Genomic DNA, 19,917 nt, shown 5'->3' with positions numbered 1-19,917 from the left:
TTTGGGAAATCAAATCTTATCAGGACTTATACACTTAATGATTAGGTCCTAGGGAGTGTTGCTGAACAAAGAGACCTTGGAGTACAAGTTCATAGCTCCTTGAAAGTAGGGTCACAGGTAGATAGATAGTGAAGAAGGTGTTTGGTATACTTTCCTTTTATTGGTCAGAGTATTGAGCATAGGAGTTGGGAGGTCATGTTGTGGCTGTACAGGTCATTGGTTAGGCCACTTTTGGAATATTGCCTGCAATTCTAGTCTCCTTCCTATCAGAAGGCTGTTGTGAAACTTGAAAGGGATCAGAAAAGATTTACAAGGATGTTGCCAGGATTGGAGGATTTGAGCTATAGGGAGAGGCTGAACAGCCTGGGGCTGTTTTCCCTGGAGCGCGAAGGCTAAGGGGTGATCTCATAGATGTCTTTAAAATCATGATGGGCATGGATAGTATAAATAGACAAAGTCTCTTCCCTGGGGTGGGGGAGTCCAGAACTAGAGGCCACAGGTTTAGGGTGAGAGGGTAAAGATATAAAAGGGGCCTAAGGGACAACTTTTTCACTCAGACGATGGTATATGTATGGAAAGAGCTGCCAGAGGAAGTGATTGAGGCTGGTACAATTGCAACATTTAAAGGGCATCTGTGTGGGTATATGAATAGGAAGGGTTTAGAGGGATATGGGCCGGGTACTGGCAAATGGGACTAGATTGGGTTGGGATATCTGGTCGGCCTGGATTAGTTGGACGGAAGGGTCTGATTTGTGCTGTACATCTCTATGACTCTATGACATGCAACTCTGGCAGCCCAGAAGGAAAAACATCAAGAGAACACAGAGTGTAGCAGGGAGAGATGTACTGCAGACCCAGCAATAACTGCTACTGAAACTAAGAAACTAAAAATCCTGGTTCTGTGGAAGATTGACCATAACCATCCAAGCTGCTTCTATTGTCCCAACCTTTTTATTCAAAAAAAACCAAGATCCCTCAAGCTGTTTACTTTACGAGTTTTCAATTGACATATCAATACCTGTGTCCTTAAACATTTCTTTGAAGAAAATTACGACAAAACTGACCACTTAAGGCCATTGTATCGTCACAGTCACCAAGGGCAGTTTGGCGTCACTGAAGAGGAGTTTAAAGTCATCGTTGGAGAAAATGGAATATGGGAGACAAACAAGAAAATAACCAAACTTCACTTCAGAAGAATTGCCATTTGTTATACTAAAGGACAGATTCTGTATAGAGGATTAGGTGAGGACTCAAGAATAGTTGGATAGCTCTGTGCTCAGGATTAATAGGTAGCTAAGTATTAGAGTCAAGAACCTGAAATTCAGGGCATCTGACCAAGTGAAAGGGTTGCTGGCACTATGGTGTGGAAGCTGTGTGAAGTAAGCATTAATAGTTCAGTGCAGCTGAAAGGTGTGGGGGTGTGGTCAGAACACAGTTGGATCGGAAAGCTTGAGCAAGATTGGAACTCTGGGAGGATCCTCAGGCAGCACTGGCTCATGTAGATATACTCATGAGTGCTGGAGTCCAAGGGAGTAGAGACTCAGGAAAGGAGGGAGATCATCTAGAACATTGAGGCAATCCATGATGGATTAGTTCTTGTGGGAGAGAGGAAGGAAGGAAATTTGAAGAAGTGTAATTTTTTGTGAAGGTTGCTGAGAATTAATGACCGATTGTTTCATTAATGTTGGGTGGAATTGCTGAGAAATTCGCAACATCTGTCTTGATCATATTTCCATTTTGATGTGCAGTGGGGTCTTTGATCATACCCATTTTATAACATTAATTCTGCATGGTGGGATCCAAGTTGTATATGTTTTGTAGGTTGTATTACTGTTCTAACATTGTGTTTTAAAATTTATTGGTGTCTGTTCTAATAAGTGGTATCATGACGCTATAGTCTCATCATAAGCCCCCTGGATCACTGTTTATTTTAAAAATAAAGTTTAATGGTCCCTAGCCAGATTACAAAATAAATATAGCTGTCTCGTCTGGGCTTGCAACAATGTGGTGACAAACAATCTGGGTGCATCTGAATATACATCATTTTGGGACATGATATTCTGGTGTCCTAGTATCCAGCTTGGACAGTAGATTACACTCAAAGTTCAACACACATGCAGGCTACCTCCAAAGATACAGTTAAAAATCATTCAATACCAGGTTATAGTCCAACAGGTTTATTTGGAAGCACTAGCTTCTAAATAAACCTGTTGGACTACAACCTGGTGTTGTGTGATTTTTAACTTTGTCCACCCCAGTCCAACACCGGCTCCTCCAAATCCAAAGATACAATTCACTTCCTGAAACAGAAACATGTTTGGGATTGATTCACAGGCAATAGCATCAGATTCAAAAATAAAAATGACCAGCTGTGAGATTTTCTGTGGGATTTAATAATAAAATCTCGATATTCCTCAGCAATGCTTGCATTAAATGTACATTCATAAACTTTAAACTTAAGGATTATTTAGGAACACAATTTAAAAATAAAACACACAAGTTAAAAGTAACACACACCCAACTACCCAGTTTGTAATCCAACTACCATAGCTCTAGTATCCTCTGCTGGCTTTTTCATTCTTATCTATTAGTGTCTGTTCAAGACTCAATCTGGCATCTTTAAAATCTGGATTCAAAGTCAGTGTTTTCCTGAAGTCTTCCAATGCCTGGTCAAAAAGTCCTACAAAGGAAAAAATAGCAAATCATTTTGTTTTTTGATTGACGTAATGTCTGAATAATGTTTTTTCACAAATGCTAACTTCTAAGGTTTCCAGCAGTTTTGTCACAGAAAATGTGAAAGTTATGTTTAATGAAGACTCTTAATTAAAAATCCTATTGTTAAAAATAAGCATGAAAGGTTAATACACAAGTCTTTTAAAAAAAAAATTTGAATGTGGAATGTTACTGACACAGTATGACTTAATTCATGGTTTATGTCTAGTCATTCTGAGAAGGGTGCAGAGGATTATTTCCTTGACTTGCTGCAATGGTATTCCCAAATAATTAAGGAATCCCAGGGTTCTCAACACCAAGGGACAATTATATAGCCAAACTAGGCACCATGTGTGCCTTGAAAAGGGGACTCAGAGGTATTATTGAGTGAAAATGGCAAGATGCTACAGAAAGCTTTTGCATACATTTTGCATATGTTAATTTTAATGAATCGTATTTGACTTTTTTTGCAGTGAAATGGCAAGAAACAAACTGCATTTTCAACTCAATATATTTCAAGCAGAAATATCTGTAAACAAATGCACAGTTGCTTTAATCAAAGTGAACTCCATGCCCATTCTAACTCCTTTGCACACAGGGTTAATGACATAACAAACCTCTGCCTAACCACTAGATGGTAGACTGTACTCTCTCAGGACTGCCAAAAGCAGTTTTAATATACAGAAGCTGACACTGAACATTACTTTTTTTTAATATTGGGCACTGTTGGCTGCGTCAGCATTTGTTGCTTATCCTCAAATGTCCTTAGGAAAGTCGCAGTGTGCTCCTGCCTTAAACCAATACAGTCCATTTGGTCTAGGTAAACCCACAATGCTATTGGGGAGCAAGTTCCAAAATGTTTGATCCAGCAACACTGAAGGAACAGCAATATATTTCCAAGTTAGGATGGTGAGTGGCTCTGACGGGAACTTGCAGATGGGGGTGTTCCCATGTATCTGCTGTCCTTGTCCTTCTAGAAGCTAGTGAGCCTGGTTTGGAAGGTATTATCTAAACAGCCATGGTGAATTTCTACAATACATTTTGTAGATGGTACATACTGAGCCAGGTGGAAGGAGTGAATGCTTGTGGATGTGTTCTCAATCGAGCACGCTATTTTGAACTAGATGGTGTCAGATTTCTTGAGGTGAGTTACTCACTGCAGGAACCTTAATCTCTGACTTTCTAAGACCTGTTCAGTTTCTAATCAATGGTAATGCCCACAATGTTGATAGTAGAGATTCAATGTTGGCAATGCCACTAATTATCAAGGAGTAATGTTATATTCTCATTACCTAGCATTCATGTGGCATGAGTTTTACTTTCCACTTGTCACCCAAGCTTAGATATTGACTATGTTTGCTGGAATTAGACATTGATTGAGGAGTCGTGAATGGTGCTGAACATGGGTAATCATCAATGAACATTCCCACTTCTGACCTTATGATGGAGGGAAGGTCATTGATGAAACAGTTAAAGATAATTGGGCCTAGAACATTATCCTGGGGAGCTCCTGCAGAGACGTAATGGAGTGGAGATGACTGACCTCCAACAACCACAACCATCTTCCTAATGGCCAAGTATGACTCCAACCAACGGAGAGCATTCCTACTGAATCACAATGCCTTGTGTTTTGCTCAGTCCCCTTGATGTCACACTCTGGTAAATGTGGCTTTGATATAAGGGCTGTCACTCTCACCCCTCACCTTTGGAATTCAGCTCTTCGCAGCCTTGGTTTGAACATGGACCAATCCAGTAAGGAGCTGGCTGGCTCCGGCAGAACCCAAACTGGGCATCACTGAGCAGGTGCTGCTTGATAAGACTGTTGATAACACCTTCCGTCACTTTATTGATGATTAAGAGTAGACTGATAGGGTAATCCAGTAATTAGCCAGACTGGATTTTTGCGTAATGGACATACTTGGGCAATTTTTCACATCGTCAGGTAGATGTCAGCATTGGTAATCATGTTGGGAGAGCTTGGCTAGGGGAGCGGCAAGTCTTTGACCGGAATGTTATTAGGACCCATAATCCTTGCAATATCCTGTAGAGTGAAACAAATTGGCTGAATACTGAGATGTGTGATGTTGGGGACCTCCAGAGGAAGAGGCTGACGTGGATCACCCACTTGGCAGTTCTGGCTGAAGGCTGCGACTACTTCTCCAGTTTCTATTTTGCAATAATTTGCTGGGCTTCCCCATCTTTGGGAGGAGGAGACTTTACAAATATCTCCAGTGAGTTGTTTCGTTATCCAACAGCTTTCACGATCGTATGTGGCAGTACTGCAGAGTTTGGATTTGATCCATTTGTTGTGGATTTGCTCAGTTATGTGTATCACTTGCTACTTTTGCAGTTTGGTATACACATGGTCCTGTTTGATAACTTCACCAGATGGACATCATCATTTTGGGTATTCCTTTTGCTACTCCTGAGTCCACTTCTGTGGTCTTCATTAAAACAGGGTCGATCCCCTGACTTGATGGTAATGATGGAGTGGGAATATACCAGGCCATGAGGTTTCAGATTCTATTGGAGCACAATCTGTTGCTGCTGCTGATGGATGCAGTGCCTCACGGATACACAGTCTTCAATTGCTAGACCAGTTCAAAATTTCCCATTAAGAAGATAGTAGTGCCACATAACACAGCGGAAAGTAACATTAACGTGAGGACAGAATGTTGCAGCTCCACAAAAACAATGCAGTGGTCACTCCCAACAAATATTAACTGTTTCAATCAAATGAAGCACCAAAGTTGTAGTATTGTAGTCTTTGTAGAGCTTAGCTGCTCAATAAGGAACAAGACATCAGGAATACTAGCATAGGTCATAATCAAAGTTGAAGGGAAAAAAACAGTAAATCAGGAAATGCCAGTTTGGAACCTCCCAGTTTAATAAAAGAGAAACAAGTGAAAATAAATGTGGACAGAGAAGTGAGCTACAAAATGCAAGAGTGTGTAAAAGATATCAGCACACTGGAAATATAGGAAGGAAGAGAACATTCAGGACAATATGTTTTAGATTGTAAAGGAATGGAACACATATTCAGAGCAGTTCGGATTTTTAGAAAATCAACAAGTTAGAGAAAAACGTATTGTGAAAGGTTGGAGGGTAGAATTGGATGGACAATTGCTCATGAAACCATTTTTTTTAGCTTTGATCTGTTCAGAAGTAGAAGATGTAGGAAGATTCCTCCCAAAATATGGGACCAATGTGTTGAGTTTTAGGTGATCAGGCCTTGGAAGAATTCAGAGCTGTCAAAAGGAAAGAAGAATTTGGAAAAATGAGAGGTCATAATATTCTGGAGGCAGGTTCAGTGAAGAGACATAGAAGTTAGAGTTAGCAATTGAAAAATTCAGAATTTTACACAAATGTGAGTTGGAAGTTAGGCCACTTGGATCCCTGGGCCAACATCTAACATTCCATAAAATCAGGTGGAATTGTTTGTGCTTTGAATTCTACATTCCCATTTACCTCAGATTTTGATTGTCTTGTCGAACAGGAATGCATCTTCCTTAAAATATTCAGTGACTTTACCTCTGTTGCCCTCTGAGGCTGGTTTCCAAAGTCTCTCAACCCTCGATGGGAAAACAATTCTTTGATCTCTCTTCTAAAAGGACAACTGTGAGTCTTTAAAAAGTGACCCCTTTTGTCAAGTCTACTCTGGATTTGATAAACTTCAAACAAATCACTTCACACTTTGCTGAACTCCAGTGAAAATGACTTCAGTCTCTCTAACATTTCCTCATAAAACAAGCCGCTTATTCCAATTCCATAAACCCCCAAAAACCATCTCTAACACATTTACATCCTCCCATAAATAAGATGTGATTGCACTATTGCTCTGACGCATAATCCCCTTACTTTTGTACTCCATTCCCCTTGCAATAAACTATAGCGTTCCATTAACCTTTTTTAATTACTTGCTGTACTTAGATACCTCTGCACCTTGCAATCCTACTCAGCTTGCTGTTAATTTTAGGTGCCATGGTGGGACGACTTGTCAGACTTTTTGGGGAAAAGTACACGTGATAGTAAATTTCTATTCTTCTAACTTTTTTGCCAAAGCAAACAACTGATTAATTAAAAATAAGGACAGAGCAATTAAAAGTAAGAAATGGTACATTTTTCAATGTCTTCACCCTTCTCTGATCAAGTTATGATCTAGAATGGAAAAGACAAGATAGGAAACACTTTGTTTCTGAACAGATCTCCTAATTTTGGATCAAGTTGTTGCATAGGCTGTCTGGAGTCCTCATTCACGTTTTTCTGGTCTACACTCTAACATTCACACTCCATCCACTGGCTAATTGACCTTACCAGTTTCCACATCTCAACAATTTACTGTGATTTCCATTGGGTATACTTATGCATAAAACAAGAGAAAGATACTTGGACTCCAAGGACCGGAGGTGATCTACTGGTGACATCAAATCATTTTTGCTGAGGCTTCCCTGGCAATAATTCAAACTCCACTCTGCAAATAATACGACCAGTAAAACTACCTAGAAGATTAATGCCAGTATCTTCGACTATTCCTGGAGATCTCTGGATTTCTTCTGAATTTGAACATTTCTTTAAAAATGAGCTGAATTATGTTCATATTCATGACTTCTAAGTCTCAAGCTGATGTGTGAATGTTTTATTTTAGTTGTAACTTTTTCTTGTCTGTCCCTCTTTAAAGAAGATGGAAAGTTTCTCTGAAGTAACCACTTAGCTCAAGTGACGTGGTTGAAATGGAAGAGCCACTGGATGACATCAGTGTTGTTCTCTGCTCCTTTTGGACCCTGTGTATTAAGCTCAAGGTTCAATGGAATGATGCTGTTTCAGCTGGTGATGGGTCTAGGATATTGGTGACTGAAGAGGCAGTCACTATTTTAACAATACAACCATGGGTTGGAATTGAAAGTTTCAGATAAATAGGATGTTTATTTAGAAATTTCTTGGAAAAAAACATTACAAAGGTTCATTCTTTGCAGAAATGAGAGTTGGTATTAATGAGTTCATGTGATCAACTGGAGGTGCTTTCTGGGGCATCCATACAAAAACAGGCTCTGAATGACATTTGGTCAGAACCAATGCTATTACAGCACAGGGCACAGGTGGAAGGCAAAACCATCTTTTCCAATGTCAACAAAACTCAAGATTGCTGGAAAAGCTCAGTAGGTCTGGTAGCATCTGTGGAGAGAAGTCAGAGTCAGGTCCAATGACCTATCCCACATGTAACGTGAAATGGAAGTTAAAGGCAATTTTAAAACAGTCGATGTAAAAAATATATGATTAACAATCTAATCTAACAATTAGTTTCAATACTCTACTGAGGAAACACTGTAAACGTGAAATGTTACCTAGTCTGTAACATATCAATCCTCGATTATAATAAGGAACTTCAAAATCTTCTTTGGTTTGAATTGCTAATGTGTAATCATCCATAGCTTCGTAAAAATCTACTCTTAAGTACTTGATTTGTCCTCTGTTGTTGTATGCATTAGCCAGGTCCTCGGCACAGCATTTACTGAACAAGAGAAACAGCAATATTAGTTAGTAAGACACCTTTACTAGCATCAATCTTAAATGTTGTTGTTGTAATTTTCTGACTATTAAATAGTTGGAAAATCATGCCATGTGCAGCCAAACTTCAAGTGTGTAGTTTGGTAGATGAGCCAACTCAGAAACTTATCACCTTGTCTCTGGATCAAATGTATTGTGTGCTTTCTTATGAGGTAGACCTAGGTAGAATTTAAGAAACTGAATCCTAGTGATTGGGATTAGGAAACGTCTAATCATCTTTTGTTCAGATAGAGACTGAAAGCAGAAGTTAAATGTGATTCTTATTGGTTTACTCATTTAAAAAAAATCAGTTTGCTCAATGAATATTCAACAGAACCTCAAGATGAACAACTGTTTGTTTGGGAAATATTGTTTTACATTACAAAGGAGGCCTTTTAGTCTATTGTGACTGAGTCTGTTATCAAGCACCTATCTACTCTAGTCCCATTTTCCACCACTAGGCCCACCGTCCAGCAGATATTTTTAATGATCAGAGATGTGTTATGATATTCCACTTGTTCAGGTGGGACTTCTGGCTCAGAGGTAGGAACACTACTGCTGCAACATATGATCCTCTAAATACTTCTTAAATCCAGATTTGGACTACTCGCTGAGTGGAAACATTTTTATTAAATCCTTTCTTACTTTCCTGCCTTTTACCTTAAATCTGTGCCCCTCCCCCAGTTATTAGTCCCTCTACCAAGGGGAAAATAATTTCTTCCTAAATCTGCCCCTTGTAATTTCTCACAGTTCAATCATGTCTCCCTCAGCCTCCATTTTGAAAGAGTGGTGAGGAGAAAAGGAGGAGTGAAGCGAGGGCTGCTGGGAAGGTTAGGGCTTAATTTTTATTTGGGCAGTGGCTAAACCCGAGATACTACACGTGTAGTATCTCTCTTCCGCCCCCCCTCCTCTAAAAAACTCTGTAAGGTAAGGCTTTTATTTATTTTTTTCTTTATCTTTCTTTTTCATATAGTTAAGTGCATTGTTTGGGTTTAGTTTGTTCATACAAAGCTAGGCTTAAAATGGCAGGGGACCTCAGACCCATGGCATGTGACTCTTGCTTGATGTGGAAGCTCAGGGACGTGGTTGACGTTGCTGACTCTTACACTTGCGAGAAGTGTGCCCAGCTGCAGCTCTTGTTTGACTGCATGTCGGCTCTGGGGCTGTGGATGGACTCACAGGTGTGGAGCAGGTAAAAACAAGGACTGCAGATGCTGGAAACCAGAGGCTAGATTAGAGTGGTGCTGGAAAAGCACAGCAGGTCAGGCAACGTCAAGGAGCAGGAAAATGGGGAGCATCCGCAATGCTGAGGAGGTTGTGGATAGCACATTTAGTGAACTGGTCACACCCCAGGTTAGAATTGCTGAGGGAGACAGTGAATGGGTGATCAAAAGACAGAAAAAGAATAGGAAGGCAGTGCAGGTGTCCCCTGCGGTCATCTCCCTCCAAAACAGGTATACTGTTTTGGATACTGTTGGGGGAGATGGCTCACCAGGGGAGGGCAGCAGTTGTCAAGATCATGGCACCGTGGTGGACACTGCTGTTCAGAAGGGCGGGAAAAAGACTCGTAGGGCCATAGTCATAGGGGATTCTATTGTGAGGGGAGTAGATAGGCAGTTCTGTGACAGAAAACGTGACTCCCGCATGTATGTTGCCTCCCAGGTGCTCGGGTCAGGGATATCACCGATTGGCTGCAGAGCATTCTAAAAGGGGAGGGTGAACCGCCAGTTATCTTGGTACATATAGGCACCAACAATATAAGTAGAAAATGAGATGAGGTCCTGAAATAAGAATTCAGGGAGCTAGGAGAGAAGTTAAAGGGGAGGACCTCAAAGGTATTGATCTCGGGATTACTACCAGTGCCACGTACTAGCCAGGGTAGAAATGAAAAAATAGACGGAATGAACACGTAGCTGGAGAGATGCTGTAGGAGGGAGGGGTTCAGATTTGTTGGACATTGCGACCGGTTTTGGGGAAGGTGGGACTATTACAAAATGGACGGTCTACAAGTGAACCAGACTGGAACCAATGTCCTTGGGGGAGTTTTTGCTATTGCTGTTGGGGAGGTTTTAAACTAATGTGGCAGGGGACTGGGAACCAGAAGAGAAAACAAGTAGGCAGCGAGATGGAGACTGGAGACTGTAAGAATTATGGAGATAGCATTAATAAAGGGAAGAGTAGGTAGAGAGCAGGTGAGCGCAAAAGAATTGGTGGCCTGAAATGCATCTAGTTTAATGCAAGGAGTATTGTGTGTAAGGCAGATGAACTTAGGGCTTGGATTGGTGCCTGGGAGTATGATGTTATTGCAATCACAGAGACTTGGTTGAAGGAAGGGCATGATGATTGGAAATTCAATGTTCCAGGATATAGATGCTTCAGATAGGACAGGGAGGGAAATAAAAGGTGGGGGTGGAGTTGCATTGCTGGTGATATCACCGCCCCGTGGCCCAACATTTCAACTCCCCCTCCCACTCTGCCGAGGACATGGAGATCCTGGGCCTCCTTCACCACCGCTCCCTCACCATCAGACGCCTGGAGGAAGAACGCCTCATCTTCCGCCTCGGAACACTTCAACCCCAGGGCATCAATGTGGACTTCAACAGTTTCCTCATTTCCCCTTCCCCCACCTCACCCTAGTTCTAAACTTCCAGCTCAGTAATTGTCCCCATAACTTGTCCGGACTTGTCCTACCTGCCTATCTTCTTTTCCACCTATCCACTCCACCCTCTCCTCCCTGACCTATCACCTTCATCCCCTCCCCCACTCACCCATTGTACTCTATGCTACTTTCTCCCCACCCCCCTCTAGCTTATCGCTCCACACTTCAGGCTCACTGCCTTTATTCTTGATGAAGGACATTTGCCCGAAATATCGATTTCAAAGCTACTTGGATGCTGCCTGAACTGCTGTGCTCTTCCAGCACCACTAATCCAGAATCTGGTTTCCAGCATCTGCAGTCATTGTTTTTACCGACAGGGATGATATCACGGCTGTGCTAATGGAGGACACTATGGAGGGCTTGAGTAGTGAGGCATTATGGGTGGAGCTGAGAAATAAGTAGGGTACAGTCACATTGTTGGGGCTGTATTACAGACCCCCCAACAGTGAGCATGAGGTAGAAGAACAAATAGGTAAACAGATTATGGAAACATGTAGAGGCAATAGGGTAGTGGTAATGGGAGATTTTAATTTTCCCAACATTGACTGGGATACACTTAGCATAAGAGGTCTGGATGGGGTAGAATTTGTAAGAAATGTCCAGGAGAGTTTTCTAGAGCAGTATGTCAATAGTCCGACAAGGAAAGCGGCCATATTGGACCTGGTATTGGGGAATGAGCCAGGACAGGTGGTAGAAGTTGTGGTGGGGGATTTCTGTGGGAACAGTGACCACAATTCTGTCAGTTTTAGAATAGTCATAGATAAAGATGAGAGTGGTCCTAAGGGAAGAGTACTAAACTGGGCCAAGGCCAATTATATGAAAATTAGGCAGGAGCTCGGAAATGTGGATTGGACACTGCTATTTAAAGGGAAGTCCACATTTGAGATGTGGGAGGCTTTCAAAGATAGTGCAGGGTAGGCATGTCCCGTTGAAGGCAAAGGATAGGAAGGGCAAGATTCGTGAACCGTGGATGACAGGAGAAATTGGACTAGCCAAGAAGAAAAGGGAACCGTACATAAGGTCGAGGCAGCTAAGAACAGAATAGGCTCTTGTGGAATATTGGAAGAGTAGGACAAGTCTTAAATGAGGAATCAAGCGGACAAAAAGGGGTTATGAAATAGCTTTAGCGAGTGGAATTAAGGAGAACACCAAAGCATTTTATTCTTACATAATAAGCAAGCAGGTAACTAGGGAAAGGATTGATCCACTAAAGGATAATGAAGGAAGTCTGTGTGCCGAACCTGAGAGAATGGTTCAGATTCTGAATCATTACTTTGCATCAGTGTTCACTGACTAGAGGAACATGATGAATCTTGAGATTAAAGGTAGAAATTTGGATTAGTCTGGATCAGGAACGATGTGTTGGATAGGCCAGAGGTTATTAAGGTGGACAAATCCCCAGGACCGGATGGGATCTATCTCAGGTTGCTGAGGGAGGTGAGAAAGGAAATAGCTGGGGCCCTGACAGGTATCTTTGTGGCATCCTTAAATGCAGGTGAAGTGCCGGAGGACTGGAAAGTTGCTCATGTTGTCCCCCTGTACAAGTAGGGATATTCTGGGTAACTACAGATCAGTGAGCCTGATGTCGGTGGTGGGAAAGTTGTTGGAGAGGGTACTGAGGGATAGGAACTATTTATATTTAGAAAAAAATGGGCTTATCAGTGATAGGCAACATGGTTTTGTGCGGGGAAGATCGTGCCTACCCAAATTAATAGAGTTCTTTGAGGAAGTGACCAAGTTGATAGATGAAGAAAGGGCTGTTGATGTCATATACATGGACTTTAGTAAGGCGTTTGATAAGGTTCCCCATGGTAGACTAATGGAGAAAGTGAAGTCATATGGTGTGTAGGGTGTTCTAGCTAGGTGGATAAAAAGCTGGTTGAGCAACAGGAGACAGAGAGTAGTAGTTGAAGGGAGTTTATCAAAATGGTGACCAGTGGTGTTCCATAGGGATCAGTATTGGGGCCACTGTTGTTTGTAATATATCAATGATCTGGAAGAGGGCACTGTTGGTATGATCAGCATGTTTGCAGATGACACAACGATTGGTGGAGTAGCAGAAATCATAAGGGACTGTCAGAGAATACAGGAGGATATAGATAGACTGGAGAGTTGGGCAAAAAAGTGGCAGATGGATTTCAATCCAGACAAATATGAGGTGATGCATTTAGGCAAGACTAATTCTAGAGTGAATTATACAATGAACGGAAGAGCCTTGGGAAAAGTTGATGGACAGAGAGATCTGGGAGTGCAGGTCCATTGTACCCTGAAGGTTGTTGCACAGGTAGATAGAGTGGTCAAGAAGGCATATGGTTTGCTTGCCTTCGTTGCACGGGGTATTGAGTATAAGAGCTGGCAAGTCATGTTAAAATTATACAAGACATTGGTTCAGCTGCATTTAGAATACTGTGTACAGTTCTGGTTGCCACATTACCAAAAGGATGTGGACGCTTTGGAGAGGGTGCAGAGAAGGTTTACGAGGATGTTGCCTGGTATGGAAGGTGCTAGGCTATGAGGAGAGATTGAGTAGGTTAGGTTTATTTTCATTAGAGAAAAGGAGATTGAGGGGGGACCTGATTGAGGTTTCCAAAATCATGAAGGGTATAGACAGGGTAGATAGAGACAAGCTTTTTCCCAGGGTGAGGGATTCAATAACGAGACGTCACGTTTTCAAGGTGAGAGGTGGAAAGTTTAAGGGGGATACACGTGGCAAGTACTTCACACAGAGGGTGGTGGGCGTTTGGAACGTGTTGCCAGCAGAGGTGGTAGAGGCAGGCACGGTAGATTAACTTAAGATGCGTCTGGACAGATACACGAGTAGGTGAGGAGCAGAGGGATACAGATGCTTAGGAATTGACCGACAGGTTTAGACAGTAAATTTGGATCGGCTCAGGCTTGAAGGGCCGAAGGGCCTGTTCCTGGGCTGTAAACATTCTTTGTTCTTTGTTGTCTTTGTTCTACGCTGCTCTAACGAACACAACCCATAACTTATCTCACTTCTTGGCTGAAATACTCCAGCCCAGGCACATTCCAAGTGAATCTCCTCTCCACCCTCCACAGTGCAATCGCATCCTTCCTCTGGTATGATTGTTAGGTTCTTTTCCTGAGGTTTCACACACGAGATGCAATTTGCACACACCAACTACTGCAAACAGTTAAAGTTTATTAAAGCCTGTACAAGCTCAGTGACCCCCTTTGACCCTCTTCGCAGGTGTGCAAAGTCGAGTCAAAGTGAGGCCCTGAACAAAGGAAACAGATCCCCTTTATACAGTTCAGTTGGGTCATGCTCACAGATACTCTGACCACTCCCTCACAGTCACAGGCCACTTAAGACAGCCCCCAGCCACTCCCTCACAGTCACATTACCCTAGGTATAATGCTTGGATGAGATCATCCTCAGAGATATTGTAAATGTAAATGCCCTATTCCTGGGGAATCGTTATGCAAACGATTTCCTGACTCAGTGATTCCCGAAGACAATGCAGGTGTGGCATACCTAGCTCCTGGGGATGGCTATGACTGCACCTCTGAATGGAAGAGATTGAATGATTGGCAGTTTAATTTGATAATAGTAGGGGGAGTAGTAGCAAATGACTGTCTAAACGGAGTGAGGGTCATCCGCATTCCTGCATGAATGTCATCCCCACCCACTTCCAGAATGTTCAGTCAGTGCAGTTTAACTCTTTAATATTACATTAATGTCCAGAGAGAGAGAATCCCATTTAACATTACATGATGACCAGAACAGCACACCTTGCTCCAGCTGTGACCTAACCAATGTCTTCTACAGCTCCACCATAACCTTCCTGCCTTTATTAGTAAAGGGCATTGAATATAAGTATCCCAGCTGATTTCTTATCTACCTTTATAGACCTGCCCTGCTGCCTTCAAGGATGTATGTACGTGCACCACAAAGGTTCTCTGTATCTTCTGGGATACTACCACTCCTCATCATATACACCTCTTGTTAATTTTCTCAAGTCACTCTCTTTTCAGAAGTAAATTCCATTTTTCATTATTATGCATATCTGACAAACCCATCTATGTTGTCCCATAGTCTAAGGCATTCCTCCCTTGCATTTACCACATCACCAATTTTTGACGTCATGTGTGAACTTGCTGAACCAACCCCTACATTCATGTTGAATTATTAATGTGCCCTACAAACATTAAGGGACGTGGAACAGAATGCTGCAGTGTGCTACTAGACACTGGTTTCTAGTCGCAAAGATAAACTTTGACCATTACCCTCTCCCATGACATCATGGTAAAATCTTTAACAAAGTCCATGTAGACTGCATTCACTGCACTATCCACCCATGTAATCATCTCCTTAAATTCCATCATCAAACCTGCGAGATATGATCGCCCCTTACAGAGACAGACTGACTATCCTTGATCAATCCTTGCCTCTCCATATGGAAATTGTGTCCCTCAGAATATTTTACCATTCAGTTTAGAAAGTAGAGGAACAAAGATAAAGTCAATATATAATAAAAACAGAAAATGCTGGAAACATCGGGCAGTTCTGAGCAGAGAGAATGATATATAACATTTAAAGGTCTGTGACGTTTTTGTCAGAACTGGAAAAGATACAGAGGAACCTCGATTATCTAAACGACATGGGCAGGGAGTATTTTGTCAGATAATCAAATGTTCAGTTAATCGAATGCTGGACAACACAGTGTAGCCAAGCACCGGGACCTTGATATCTTGCCAAATAATCTGAAATTCAGATAATCGGATGCCAGATAATTGAGGTTCCTCTGTAAATAGGTACTAAGTTGATAAAAATATGAGGAAGAGATGGAGGAAAATGAGTTGTAGGATGGTGCAGGGGAGAATAAAGTGTAAAGTTTAGAACAGGTTGAAGGTAGGGGGAATTAATTGTCAAAAGATGAAGTTTTGAGGGAAAATGGACAGAGCAATAAACGAAACAAAAAATTGGTCTAGTGAAGGAGACAACTAAATTATTACCAGGCAGTATGCCTGAACAAAATGAGAGTAGTGGTTGTGATCTCAATTGTCGATCTTGTTGCTCAATCTAAAATTTTAAAACAACTATTATCAAAAGACAGAGTGTACTATTTAAAGATGTGCAGATTATGGGCATTTTAGCATCCACCTAATGTCCAAGATGTGCAGGTTAGCTGGATTATCCTTGGGGAAATCCAGGGTAACAGGGATTGGGCAGGGAGGTGGGATGGTCTTCAGATGGTCGGTGAGAACTTGATGGGCTGAATGGCCTGCTTCCACACCGCTGGGACTCTATGATTCTATTCCTTCTGCTTCTTTCCAGCTCTATTACAGCAGGAGACAGAGAGCAGTCAGTGGGTGTGGATTCATGCATTTGAAATGTTCAGAGGCTCATGGACCCACTTGCCTCTGAATGGAGATGTTCAAACTAAAACAATCGGTCCATCAGCCTTTAGGTCCCTCCAGTGCAGAGGAAATTGAATCATTGGCAGTAAATACAGTATCTGAAATTGAAAGTGGTACAAATAACGGCAATTTACTCTGTACATTTACACAGTGGCACTGTGGCTCTGTGGTTAGCACTGTTGTCTCAGCACCAGCCTCAGGCGACTGTCTGTGTGGAGTTTGTACATTCTCCCCCTGGCTGCATGGCTTTCCTCCGGGTGCTCCAGTTTCCTCCCACAGTCCAAAGATGTGCAGGTCAGGTGATTTGGCCATGCTAAATTGCTCATAATGTTCAGGGATGTGTAGGTTAGGTGCATTCGTCAGGGGAAAAATATAGAGTAGGGGAATGAGTCTGGGTGGGTTATTCTTTGGAGGCTCGGTGTGGATTTGTTGGGCCAAATGGCCTATTTCCAAATTGAAGGGAATCTGTCAAAAAAGGCGAATAACATAAAGGGGTGCATTGAGAGAGAATAACCAGGATCACTAATAATGAGTACAGAGGAGTGATTCTATAAAGTAGAAGTCTGGTCTTCAATCTTATGGCGCAGTGGTAGTTTCATTACCCTTGACCAAGAGTGCTGGGTTTAAGATTGACATAATCCAGGACTATGTACTGAGGGACTCACTAATACTTGGGGCAGCTACTGACTAAGCACAGTGGGGAAAGACCACCATCTGAGGTCTTCATGTTGAATTTAAATAGGGGTCCATTCAGTTGTTGAACACCCTATGCCTCAATGCATGTAAATAGAGTCTTGACTGTTTAAGAAATGTTTTTGGTTTGTTTGGATAGAGTCAAACGCCAATATTTGTTTGCTCCTTTGACATATTACATTGCAGAACTGACCTGTATTTGTGACTGTATATATACAAAGTTTTTTTATGAAGAAAATTGCAGGGTGGCATGGTGGCTCCGTGGTTAGCACAGCTACCTCAGCGCCAGGGATTTTGGTTCGATTCCAGCCTCGGGTGACTGTGTGTGGAGTTTGCACATTCTCCCCGTGTCTGAGTAGGTTTCCTATGGGTGCTCCGGTGTCCTCCCACAGTCCAAAGAAGTGCAGGTAAGGGTGGATTGGCTATGCTAAATTACCCCATAGTGTCCAGGGATGTGCAGGTTAGGTGGGTGAAGCATGGGAATAAGTTAGGGGCTTGGGTCTGGATGGGATGCTCTTTGGAGGGTAGGTGTGGACGTATTGGCCTGTTTTCACGCTGTGGGGATTCTATGAAAAAGCCCATCTTTTGAAATTAAAAAAAACAGGTTTAACTTCACCTACTCCAGAGGTCGCTAATAATATCTTTAACTTGGTTATTTGCAAAATACCTAAATCTGAACTGCAGTTTACTAGTTTCACTGAAGTTACAGTTTTGTTCCTTTTACAGCTGTACAGAGGAAGATTCCACGATACAGTAAGTCTCTGTTACCAATCTCCTGTGCCTGAAGGGTTAAGACTCACTCACTCTTTCCATTCACCGTCTGAGCAGTATAGAATGAGCCGGGTATAAAGCTCTTCTGCAGTCCCGAAGTTCTGTTTCTGGAACTGGGATTCTGCTTCTCTCAGAGCAGCTCGACAGTCCATATTCTCCCTTCCTGTAATAGATAGCCTTTCTTCCGGGATTACCTAATACTTTTTTGTTGCTAACTCCGGCTCTGTGCCTTGATCCACTGTAACTCTCTGTTGGTGACCGCATAAAGCAACGCAAGCAAATCTTGTTGTGAAGGCGAGGCTGAAGGAGAAAGCGAAACCTTGCATTTTTATTTCAAAATATCGTCATTAATTGATTGTATTTAAAGTGCAGTTTGTACCAATACGAGAGGACCCCCCCAGATCCTTTCTGGTTGGTAAATATTAGCAAGGATTTAAGATTTTAATTCCACAAAACACTAAAATAAGAAATGAATTTCCATGTGCATTCTGAACTCGGCGCTGCTAACTGTTAAACTGTTGGTAAACTGCATAAGCAGTTAAGATTTTATTTATATTATTTATATATCGTCTTTTAGGACATCCCGTTTGTAGCAGTACTTGCTTGCTTTACGTGTGCAGTGTTGGAAATATTTGCGGTTTCTCCAATCCCTAATTAGAGTTAATATCATTGAGTCAAAACAGCTCGAAAACACACCCTTCAAACCAACCAGCCCGTGCAGAACATAAACCCAAACTGAACTGCAGTCCCACCTGCCTGCTCCTGACCCATATCCCTTCAAATGAAGAACCTTAAATTACTGCAGTACTTGGGCCATAGGGGTACCATAAGTTGGTTAAGAAGAGAGTTTCCATGGTTTTGAGCCAGTGACTGAAGGAGAGGTGATATCATTCCAAGTCACAACCTTGGGGGAACATCAGTACCTGAAAATTCTCAATATACCAGAGGAAGTGGAAGAGGTTGGTACAATTACAGCATTTAAAAAGTATGTGAATGGCTATATGAATGGGAAGGGTTTAAAGGGATATGGTCAATGTGCTGGCAAATGGGACTAGATTACGTTGGGATATCTGGTCAGCATGGACGAGTTGAATCGAAGGGTCTGTTTTCGTGCTGTACATCCCTGACTCTATGACTCTACATCTGCTGCCTTATGGTGACAGAGGTCACAGGTTTAGAAAATACTAAAGGAACTGTGGTGAATCACTGCAGTGGATCTTGCAGTAATACCTACTGCGTCAGCGCAAGCGAATGTTGAAGGTGGTGGATGAGTGGGCTGCTTTGACCAGGATGGACTCAAGCTTCTTAAGTGTTGTTGGAGTGAAACCCATTTGGGCACATGGAATCTATCACACTCCTGACTTGTTCCTTGCAGGCAACTGCTTTGTAGAACACCTAATGTTCTGTCTGTGGAAGTGACCTGAGCTTTTGGTTGCCTAACACTTCAGTGCACTACTGTGTTCCTTGGCCAACATTTCTGACTCGGGCCTAGTGAAGTGCTCCGGTGAGACTCAGTGCAAGCTGGAAGAACAACTCTTGAGGAAGGGTCACCAAACCAGAAACGCTAACTCTTTGATTTCTGTTCACAGGTGCTGCCAGACCTGCTGAGTTTTTCCAGCAATGTCTGATTTTGTTTCTGGAAGAAAAGCACATCATTTTCTGCTTGGAGACCATGCAACCTTCAGAACTCTTATAGAGTTCAATATTTTTAGAGTCTGAACTCTTTCATTCATGCTCTTTTATCCAGTCCCAATGCCCAGGCCTTGTTTTTAGATTAGATTAGATTAGATTACTTACAGTGTGGAAACAGGCCCTTCGGCCCAACAAGTCCACACCGACCTGCCGAAGCGCGACCCACCCAGACCCATTCCCCTACATTTACCCCATTCACCTAACACTACGGGCAATTTAACTTGTCCAATTCACCTAACCTGCACAATTTTTGGACTGTGGGAGGAAACCGGAGCACCCGGAGGAAACCCACGCAGACATGTGCCACCGTGTCATCACAACCAACCTATTTTTACCTATTAATGGTCCCCAGTGGGAGCTTTTCTTTCTCTCCACCTCACCATTAACCACCCCTTTGTCAGCCCAATGCTGTTCTGTCTCTCTGGGCTCCATCTCCACCTATCATTTACTCCTTTCTCTGCTGG

General features: G+C 42.3%; 1 protein-coding gene across 1 annotated transcript; it reads right to left on the bottom strand.

Annotated features, from left to right (window-relative positions):
* Window positions 1-2,372: 2,372 nt before the first annotated feature.
* On the bottom strand, window positions 2,373-18,042 carry ttc32 (tetratricopeptide repeat domain 32). The gene is made up of 3 exons (XM_072562655.1): window positions 17,795-18,042; window positions 8,055-8,221; window positions 2,373-2,680 (listed from the first exon to the last, which is right to left on the bottom strand). Exons 1-3 carry the CDS (start codon window positions 17,911-17,913, stop codon window positions 2,553-2,555), a joined length of 414 nt encoding a protein of 137 aa, XP_072418756.1. The 5' UTR covers window positions 17,914-18,042; the 3' UTR covers window positions 2,373-2,552.
* Window positions 18,043-19,917: the final 1,875 nt, after the last annotated feature.

This window comes from Chiloscyllium punctatum, chromosome 3 (assembly GCF_047496795.1).
Source record: "Chiloscyllium punctatum isolate Juve2018m chromosome 3, sChiPun1.3, whole genome shotgun sequence".
NCBI classification, from domain to species: Eukaryota; Metazoa; Chordata; class Chondrichthyes; order Orectolobiformes; family Hemiscylliidae; genus Chiloscyllium; species Chiloscyllium punctatum.
This window is presented reverse-complemented; position numbering and strand designations above follow the sequence as displayed.